Source organism: Alosa alosa, chromosome 4 (genome assembly GCF_017589495.1).
Source record: "Alosa alosa isolate M-15738 ecotype Scorff River chromosome 4, AALO_Geno_1.1, whole genome shotgun sequence".
NCBI lineage: Eukaryota > Metazoa > Chordata > Actinopteri > Clupeiformes > Clupeidae > Alosa > Alosa alosa.
The window spans coordinates 4,179,377-4,190,109 of NC_063192.1; the positions used below are offsets into that span (position 1 = coordinate 4,179,377).

A 10,733-nucleotide genomic window follows, 5' to 3' on the forward strand; every position below is an offset into this window, starting at 1 on the left:
TAGAGGATGCTCTCCCTCCCTCTATCCCTCTCTCCCTCCCTCCCTCTCTATCCCTCCCTCCCTCCATCCCTCTCTCCCTCCCTCCTGTCTCTCACCTCCCTCCCTCCCTCTTTGCAAAACTAAGGGGAAGGAGGAAGGGGTAAGACAGAGAATTGGGAAAGGGCCTTACTCTCCCACTCCTTTCTTTCTTTCTTTCTTTCTTTCTTTCCTCCCTCTCTCTCTCTATCTCTCTCTCTCTCTCCCCCTCCCTCTCTCTCCATCTCCCTCCTCTATACTCACCAGTAGGTTGGCCCCGGACTGGAAGAGGTTGTATGGGTAGAGGATGCGCTCGTAGTGGGCCCTCAGGTGGGACCCCACGGCCTTCCCGGGAGCGAAGCCCATCCGCAGGGCGATCTTGGTCCAGTGCCGGTCCCGGCACACGATGTCAAAGCCCCCCTCATCCGCCACCAGCTACACAGAGGAGAGGGACCACAGGGGACATTATTATTCCCGAACCTGGCGAGAGTGTTGGGGACTGTACACTGGCACTCTACACTAAGATGTTGCTAATCTTACCGAGTTGGCATCGAACCAGAATTGTGTTGTAGACTGTGGTGGTTCTCCTCTAACTGGGTTGGTGCAGACTACACTGGCACAAACTAGTTTGCCAGAGTTTAGATCTTGTTCCACTGAATAGGTTTCGACTCCGCTGGCTTTGGCCTTGACTAAGCTCAACACACTAAGCTGCCACAGGCCTTGGTAAGCCGGAGTGTTGCTTGTGCTATATGAGGTTCTACTGACTCGTTGAGGTTCTACTGACCTCGTTGAGGTTCTACTGACCTTGTTGAGGTGGTAGAGGTCCAGAACCTTGCGCTCGACGTGCGGGATTTTGAGCGAGCATCCCTGGAGCTCCCAGAACTTGGCGATCTGGTCCAGGAAGTTGAGCTTGACCCGGGTCTGGGCCTGCGCGACAGGAACAGGGGGTCAAGTAGTGAATGCATGTTGGTCAAGTGGTGATACAATAAATGGCCTAGACGCTACCCATGTGACGTCACCCCAAAATCTTACCTACCTAAGCCACCTCAAGATATCATTGACACCCTTTACCTCAAGATCATTGCTTATCACTGCACCTCAAAATCTTATCAAGTCACCCCAAGATCTCTGCTGCCTACGTCACACCATGACCATAACTGCCCAAGTCACCCCAATACTCATCTACAAGTAATGACTATTAGACTCTTAGACTATTACACTTTTCTCTGAGTGCTGAGTTAAGATTTCATGAGACTGCTTTGTGTCCTTCCTCTGGTGACTGGGACAGATGGTCTCATGGCGGCCATGGCGGCCATGATCATTAACTGGACCCCTGCACAGTGCATCTCCCCAGAGTACACAGTGTGTCACACACACACACACACGGAACAGAGGGGGTATCTGCTGACCCATCAAATCTGGTGGTTTTCTGGTGGTCTTTGAACTCTATTCTCTGACTTCCAGTAACAGAGGATCCTCAGCTCCCACCCCCCCCCCGTACGCTAACACACACCCACACACACCCAAGTATATGACCGCAGAGACACACACATGCACAAACAAAATCCATGCAGCCATAAGATTGAAAACACACACAGTAAAATGTTAGGACAAGATAAAACAGAGAAATTACTTCCAGCTCATATAGGAATGCACACACACACACACACCATAATTACCTCCAGCTCGTTGAGCCTCTGGATGCGAGGCGTGAAGTGGAGTCTGTCGACATCACAGGCGAAGGGAGGCTGCCAATCCTGTAATAAAAAACAAGACCAGTTACTACAGAGCAGCTACTGATAACTACACAGCTATTACTGATCAGAGAACAGTTATGACACATTATTACACTCCTCTTCAGAGTGCTGCAAAACGTTCCATTCACATGAATGGGCTTTTCCAATGTTCAGAGGGCTGTTAAAATTATATAATCACCGCTGCAAAGTATATAATGACTGCTGTCAACGGCAATGGGTTTTGCTCTTTTGATTCACGTCTTTCATATCACTCCGCAAGCAGTCCGTTCACTTATTGCAATGGAATTTTATTGAAAGTGAAAGTCAGCTAGTAATATGTTGCCACGCAACACCTTAAACTCAAGTTCTATTTGTGTGGCGAACTACTGGTTTTCTCAGCGGAACCCACGAAACGGTAACAAAATAATTTCAAAAGACCCATTGTGTGAAGTTTCTTTTCTCGTTTTGGCAAGTAGCCGTAAAATAAGCGGGATAATGTACTGTCCGCTGGTCAATAAGTCGCTTCAGGACAAAGCAAGACCCCTCCGCCGTGCATCGGAGTCCTATTCGCCCTGTCTGGACTTATTTACCGATTGTGACCAGCAGACAATACATTATCCCTTACGTAATCACTGATAACTACACAGACATTACTGATCACTGCACAGCAACTAAGCAACTTGTTACATGTGTTACACTAATCATGATGTACCAATTACAGGTCATTATAATTTATCACACACACACATGTCCCCTACATGTCTGAATGCCTCCTTTTCCCTCCCCAGAACGGCATCAACAGCGACAGATAACCACCCCAGTAATCACAGACAGACAGACAGGCAGATAGACAGACATGCAGACAGACAGACAGATCGAGCAGACAGACAGATCGAGCAGACAGACGGACACCATCTCTCCCATCATCCTGTCTATCTACTCGGTCTGTCGTGTATGAGACGCCTGTATGTGTCTGCAGCTGTGACCTCTGGGGGGTGAAATATCTATCTGCTCAAACCTCCTCTAAAATAATATCTATCTGCTCAAACCTCCTCTAAAATAATATCTATCTGCTCAAACCTCCTCTAAAATAAGACGTGATCACGCAGGAAATATCTATCTGCCTGCTCAAACCTCCTCTAAAATAAGACGTGATCACGCAGGAGAGATCTTCACTGGGTGATAAACAGCCTTATTAATTTAACACCACTTTTATGTGTTAAGCATTTAGGACTTAGACATCTGTGTGTGTGTGTGTGTGTGTGTGCATTCTGAGTGCTACACAAACAAAATGCAGGTGTGTATGTGTGTGTGTGTGTTGCAGACATTCCATATTTCCATGTGTGTATGCTTGCATGTCTTTTGTGTGTTCAGCAAAGCAGGTGTGCTTTTTAAAAGGCGTCACTGTAGCAGACAGCCCCACTGACACACACACACACACACACACACACACAAACACACAAACACACCAAACCCTCAGAGGAGGAGAGACAGAAACAGCACAAGCCTCTTTAGCAGTAAAAGCTACGTGGACTGGAGGGGCCCACTGTGGTTGAAAACGATGTACATGTGTGAGAGTGTGTGTTTGTAAGAGAGAAGGGGGGGAGAGAGAGAGAGAGAGAAAGAGAGAGAGAGTGATAGTGAGAGTGAGTGTGTGTGTGTGTGTGTGTCTCCTAGCCAGGCCTCACAGGAAACCTGCAGCCTGCAGTCGGCCTGCTCTGGGCTCTTGGCAACCTGCTGCGGCCAGCTCTCTCGGGCAAGCCAGTGGGGGAGGGGACGGAGCAGACGCACTGCTCTAGGCCACAGGGAGCAGGTGAAACGCTCCAGCTTTGGGGCCTCCTGTAAGGACACCTCCTGGGCCACAGAGAGGGGGGGACGTGGCTGTATTGGGGCCTCTGGTTAGGACACAGAGAGCAGAAGAGACATGACGGTGTTGAGGCTGTGTTGGGATCTCCTCCAGGGCCACAGAAACATCTCCAGGTATTCCAGCTGCCAGATCAGGGACTACTGGACACACAGTCAGAGGTCCACACCCACACCACTGTACGCGCTCAGTACAGGACACACATCCACACCCACACCACTGCACGCGCTCGATATGGGACACAGTGAGCCCTCACTAGGCTACGTCACAGCCAGGCCAGAACCAGACTGGAGCCAGGCCAGCACTACACTAGAGCTTGACCCACTACACAGTCTGGATGTGCACACACCAACACAGACACATTGTGCGCACAATCAGGCCTCTGAATGTCACATGAGACCGCAGCACATGTCCAGTCAAGCACACACACACACACACACACACACAAAAGCCTCTGAGCTTCACCTGCAGGGGGTCCCATTTACAATTGTCCCATTTCTGGAATAATTTGAAGTCCATCTGCTGGGAATAGTTCCGTATGAGACTTCAAACACGCCCAAAATGCTCCCATGGCTGCACTCAGACGTGTTCCCTCACAAATGCTGCAGCTCCCTTGACGACGTTAGCAAGCAAGCACTTTGTCTTTAATAGAGTACAGAACCTGTCTACAGTGAGGGGATCTGGGGCTAGCTGGGGGATCTGGGGCTAGCTGGGGGATCTGGGGGACGTGGGGCTATCTGGAGGATCTGGGGGATCTGGGGCTAGCTGGAGGATCTGGGGCTAGCTGGAGGATCTGGAATTAGCTGGGGGATCTGGGGCTAGCTGGAGGATCTGGGGGATGTGGGGCTAGCTGGAGGATCTGAAATTAGCTGGGGGATCTGGGGCTAGCTGGAGGACCTGGGGGACGGGGCTAGCTGGGGGGGGGCTGGGGGGACGGGGCTAGCTGGAGGATCTGGGGGCTAGCTGGGGATCTGGGGGCTAGCTAGGGATCTTGGGGGCGGGGGCTATCTGGAGGATCTGGGGGACGTGGGGCTATCTGGAGGATCTGGGGCTAGCTGGAGGATCTGGGGGCGTGGGCTAGCTGGAGGAGATCTGGGGGCTAGCTGGGGGATCTGGGGGGCGGGGGGGCTAGCTGGGGATCTGGGGGCGTGGGGCTAGCTGGGAGGATCTGGGGGCTGGAGGATCTGGGGGCGTGGGGCCAGCTGGAGGATCTGGGGGCGTGGGGGCTAGCTGGAGGATCTGGGGGGCGTGGGGGCTGGGAGGATCTGGGGGACGTGGGGCTATCTGGAGGATCTGGGGCTAGCTGGAGGATCTGGGGGACGTGGGGCTAGCTGGAGGATCTGGGGGACGTGGGGCTAGCTGGAGGATCTGGGGCTAGCTGGGGGATCTGGGGGACGTGGGGCTAGCTGGAGGATCTGGGGGACGTGGGGCTAGCTGGAGGATCTGGGGCTAGCTGGAGGATCTGGGGGACGTGGGGCTAGCTGGAGGATCTGGGGCTAGCTGGGGATCTGGGGGACGTGAGGCTAGCTGGAGGATCTGGGGGATCTGGGGCTAGCTGGGGGATCTGGGGCTAGCTGGAGGATCTGGAATTAGCTGGGGATCTGGGGCTAGCTGGAGGATCTGGGGGATGTGGGGCTAGCTGGAGGATCTGAAATTAGCTGGGGGATCTGGGGCTAGCTGGAGGATCTGGGGGACGTGGGGCTAGCTGGAGGATCTGGGGCTAGCTGGGGGATCTGGGGGACGTGGGGCTAGCTGGAGGATCTGGGGGCGCTGGGGCTAGCTGGAGGGGCTCTGGGGGCGTGGGGCTAGCTGGAGGATTTGGGGCGGATCTAGCTGGAGGATGTGGGGCTAGCTGGAGGATTTGGGGGACGTGGGGCTAGCTGGAGGATCTGGGGCTAGCTGGAGGATTTGGGGGACGTGGGGCTAGCTGGAGGATCTGGGGCTAGCTGGAGGATCTGGGGGACGTGGGGCTAGCTGGAGGATCTGGGGGACGTGGGGCTAGCTGGAGGATCTGGGGCTAGCTGGAGGATCTGGGGGACGTGGGGCTAGCTGGAGGATCTGGGGCTAGCTGGGGGATCTGGGGGATCTGGGGCTAGCTGGGGGATCTTGGGCTAGCTGGAGGATCTGGAATTAGCTGGGGGATCTGGGGCTAGCTGGAGGATCTGGGGGGATGTGGGGCTAGCTGGAGGATCTGAAATTAGCTGGGGGATCTGGGGATAGCTGGAGGATCTGGGGGACGTGAGGCTAGCTGGAGGATCTGGGGCTAGCTGGGGGATCTGGGGGACGTGGGGCTAGCTGGAGGATCTGGGGCTAGCTGGGGGATCTGGGGCTAGCTAGGGGATCTGGGGCTAGCTAGGGGATCTGGGGGACGTGGGGCTAGCTGGAGGATCTGGGGGACGTGGGGCTATCTGGAGGATCTGGGGCTAGCTGGAGGATCTGGGGGACGTGGGGCTAGCTGGAGGATCTGGGGGACGTGGGGCTAGCTGGAGGATCTGGGGCTAGCTGGGGGATCTGGGGGACGTGGGGCTAGCTGGAGGATCTGGGGCTAGCTGGGGGATCTGGGGCTAGCTAGGGGATCTGGGGCTAGCTAGGGGATCTGGGGGACGTGGGGCTAGCTGGAGGATCTGGGGGCGGGGGCTATCTGGGAGGATCTGGGGGCTAGCTGGAGGATCTGGGGGCGTGGGGGGGCTATCTGGAGGATCTGGGGGCTAGCTGGAGGATCTGGGGGACGTGGGGCTAGCTGGAGGATCTGGGGGACGTGGGGCTATCTGGAGGATCTGGGGCTAGCTGGAGGATCTGGGGGACTTGGGGCTAGCTGGAGGATCTGGGGGACGTGGGGCTATCTGGAGGATCTGGGACTAGCTGGAGGATCTGGGGGACGTGGGGCTAGCTGGAGGATCTGGGGGCGTGGGGGCTAGCTGGAGGATCTGGGGCTAGCTGGGGGATCTGGGGGACGTGAGGCTAGCTGGAGGATCTGGGGGATGTGGGGCTAGCTGGGGGATGTGGGGCTAGCTGGAGGATCTGGAATTAGCTGGGGGATCTGGGGCTAGCTGGAGGATCTGGGGGATGTGGGGCTAGCTGGAGGATCTGAAATTAGCTGGGGGATCTGGGGCTAGCTGGAGGACATGGGGCGTGGGGCTGGAGGACATGGGGCTAGCTGGAGGATCTGGGGCTAGCTGGAGGACGTGGGTTTGAGCCCCCATCGCCCATCTCAGCCACTGGAAGACACAGAGTGTACCATTGACACAGCTAAACAGTTATGTTAGCTATGAAGAATTGTGACCTCACTCTCTCTCACACGTACACAGAGGATGGGAACAGCTTAGACACACTGCAGTTCAATTTAAACCGAGAACAATAGTTTTTTCTGTTTCGCCACTTTCACCTCCTCCGTCTCTCTCGCTCTCTCTCTCAGACACAAACACACACCCTCCCCCATCCTGGTGTGGGTTTAATGTGTAAACAAGCCTTCTCTCTCCACAGGCTAACAAGTATGCCAGGTTGACATCTTTACCATTCAGGCCTCCCACTGCAAACCCCACCCTCTCTCACACACACACACACAATGTACTCCCTCTTTGTGTTCCACAAAGAGCTTTCTGAGGTCCTAAAAGACACGCATCCCCAACAAACCAGCCAGCCACACACAAATATGATATACACTTAAAATGGTCTTCTGCCACAATGAAATCAATTCATACATAACGCATAAGCCCTAGCGGTATCCCGTTATCCCCAAAGTGCAGAGGATATCGCATAGATGGTCTACTCCTTTATGACCCTCTAGAGATGATATTGCCTGCATAGATGTCTCTGTTTACAAGTCAGAAACTGGGAGGTTTTATTTGTTTTAAAGGCCAAACCACAGACATATTCTCTAATAGTAATTAAGTAAACATATTGTTCCACTGTCTGCTCCCGAGTCATCATCACGCCGTCGAACACAAACGCTGGTCATTTGGGAACTGTTGTACGCTCATACACAATGGGAAAAGAACAACAGCCTCATACCACTAAAGTCCAATATAATTTGATCGTTTTATTATTTCACAAAAAATAATAGGAACCGAAGTAGCAGAACAATTATTCGGTGAGCGCATATCATCCTTGAGTTATCTGACGCTTCACGCCTATTGGTCAGTGGAATTCCTAAAACAAGGAGAAAGCCTTCGTGTTTCACTTATCTTTGCATTATATGGTTGGATAAATTAGTAAGTACAGTGTCCTTTGACCGAACCACGCGATACGGAAGTTAATAACTTTATACACAACCCAAATCTATTGTAAACATGGAGAAGACATACAATAAGGAATTAATTAATTAATTTCAGTAGCCATGTTGCGAGCACACACCGTCACCGCTTCTCGACTTCTTTCCACTCACCCCTCTCCCACACACACTCCACAACCGGGACAGAAACCCGCTATGCGGATTGAGGACACACGATTTCCTACACTGTTCGAGCACGAAGGCTTTGCTCTTGATGCCTCCACAACAACCCCTAGCACAGACACACAAAATGGCCAGATGGTGCTCTCCATAGCCTACCACAAAGCCAACATGGAAGACAACACCCAAGACTAGGCCTGCTTGGCGGACGGCCTGGGCGAACACAGAGCTGTGTGGAACCTCGCTCGGGCTTCAAATGCCTGACCTTCGAAGATATTTAATTAAAACTTCTTTATTTATTTTTTCACATCCCTGACACGCTGCAGGGGGGGTGTCTTGTCACTACTGCCTAGTTGAAAGGCAGTTGCATTTATAGTGCGTGAATGACTTGACTGACTTGCTAACTGAAATCATGATCTAAAATCAGCGTGTACATTAGCCTACAACAGAAGGACTACCGACTCTTATTATTTAAGGAAATGACCCCCATGTAGGCTATGGCAAAGCAAGCTCAACCAAGCAATTGTAACACACAATGTCAAGGCGATTGAAATAGGAGTAGCCGACTTTCTAACACAAAACACCCGTTACACATCAGTTATTACGATTTAAGCTAAAATTGATTACTGACAGTGAGCGTCGAATGCTACCATATTTAAATTACTGCATGGAAAACGTCACGTAGCTTCTACTTCCAGTGTGAGCGTCACTTTGGTGAGAGTCAAAGACCAGACAAAAATAATGAATCATTACATATGTATGTCTATATGTAGGCTATCCTAGAGGCTCTAGTATAGCCTAAACCTCTGCAAATCAACCTCAATAAACGGATGAAGTGGCTGAAGGTTGTCAGTGGTATTGAGAAGACTGCTACTGGATATATGCCAATGTAGGATTTAACTGTGTGAATAAAATACAATCTTCTTGAAACCATTGTGACAGTAACATGTGCCCTGTGCCCACACAACGACCATCAAAGACTTTCTCTTGATACAATGTATCGTCTACTCTGGTCTTTACGTAACCCATCCCCTTGACTGAGGAGCAGAAGCAATCCAGCAGCACTTTCTCTCAGGACAGAGCGGCGCAAAAGGGAGAACTTTTGAGACACTCGTGGCGCGTTTGGTTCAATTTGTCATGCCAATTATATTGAAGTAAAGATAGCGGTAATAATCCTATGCTTCAATATGAGAAGGACCAGAAAGACTATGTTCAATAATCTAACAACTTGTAAGAAAACAACTTGCCCGTGCTTAACTTTAGCATACTTTTAGTTATAAAGGTATACATTAAAAGCCATCACACTGTTAGGTTACAGCATACATATTTGATCATAGGCTAGGCTTACCCTTATTGTGCAACTGAGCTCAGCTCGGCTGATTGGCAAGTTAGGCAGCGATGTTCACTGGCTAATAGATAGGCTAGCACCAGGTATGCTGTCCACGTTGTGTGACCATGAAGCCTCCACACAATCAAGGCTACTTAAGATCTATTACACTCCACAAAATTACTTGTACATATAAGTAAGTGCAGTGTCACAATGTAGAATCAGTGCGGCATAAGTCATTTGAAACACACGCCGGTCGGTAAAACCACCATTCTCCACAGCAGAACTTTCAGCTAACGTTAGCTATAAAGCTAGGATAGTCAACAACGTTAATGTCTTGAGTTTGCCGAAGAAAGCGGCCTATTATATGGCAAAAAATATCTTTGTCTCATTTGCAGGCTAAGAAGAAGTATCTTTCATGTGTATTTGGAGCTTGGAAACCATGCAGTTAATTATACCCTTATACAGTCGAGGGAAGCAACTAACGTTAACCAAATGTCACTTGTGTGAAACAACGACCCTATCCAACTTACGTTAGCCAGCGTTAGGCTAACTATGTCAGATTACGTTATCGGGTCTCACAAAACAATTCGTGGTGATAATAGCAACATTCTGATAAGACAGAAGTGATCTTCACTGAATATATTTTTTCAAGTTTGTATCTGTTGTGTTATTAATGTGTAGTTTTTTGTTTACTGTCGTTTAGCTGTACTGGGCTGAACGTTTGCTAACGTTACTTCAGGACTTTTCGTCCCAATGATCAGGAGGATCTCCAATATTTGTGTCAAAGTACAGTTACTGATCAGCGTGTCAGGTGTAAAACTGTCACACACACCGCGCAGACGGCCACTTTCAACCACCTGCCCCCCATTCTAATTAAAAAAGAAGGACCTTGATAGTTGAGCACACAAAAGATAGCAAGCCAGCTGTCTTATTCTTTCTAAAGCCGCCATGTTGAAAATTTCCCTTTAAACCCATTAAGACATGATCCAAATTCTCAAACAGTGGTTGCCGAGGAAATTCAGTTTGCAGCATCTTGAAACACTCTATCCCCCAACGCCGCACTCACCGGAGGCGGTCGGACCTTGCAGATGCCAGTTTTCTCGGCTATGGGTCGAATCTTATTGATAAATGCAAAGGGATCCGCAAATTCCTCCCAGCTTGGTTCGAAGACTGGGCACTCCGGTGGCGGCTTGAACTCGTCCGGCCGAGGCTGGGTCATTGTCGTGGTCCGGTTCCAGGCCAAAGTAGACACCGGTCGCTTTATCCTGACAGACTGAAATGTTGTTAGGATCAACAAGACGATCAATCCCTTGGTTACTCCAGCATCAGATTCTCTTTGAGTCAAACAATCAGCATCAACATTCACTAGCACTCACACACACATACACACACCGTGAG

General features: G+C 50.9%; 1 protein-coding gene across 2 annotated transcripts in view; it reads right to left on the minus strand.

The window, feature by feature from the left end:
* Window positions 1-10,733, minus strand: part of kdm5bb (lysine (K)-specific demethylase 5Bb) — a 35,658-nt gene extending 24,925 nt beyond the window's left edge. For both annotated transcript variants that reach the window (XM_048240819.1, XM_048240818.1), the window contains exons 1-4: window positions 10,402-10,733; window positions 1,695-1,772; window positions 820-942; window positions 280-450 (exon numbers count right to left, since the gene is read on the minus strand). In XM_048240819.1, coding sequence (XP_048096776.1) covers window positions 280-450; window positions 820-942; window positions 1,695-1,772; window positions 10,402-10,554 — 525 coding nt within the window. In that variant the 5' untranslated portion in view covers window positions 10,555-10,733. The remainder of the gene's footprint in view (window positions 1-279; window positions 451-819; window positions 943-1,694; window positions 1,773-10,401) is intronic.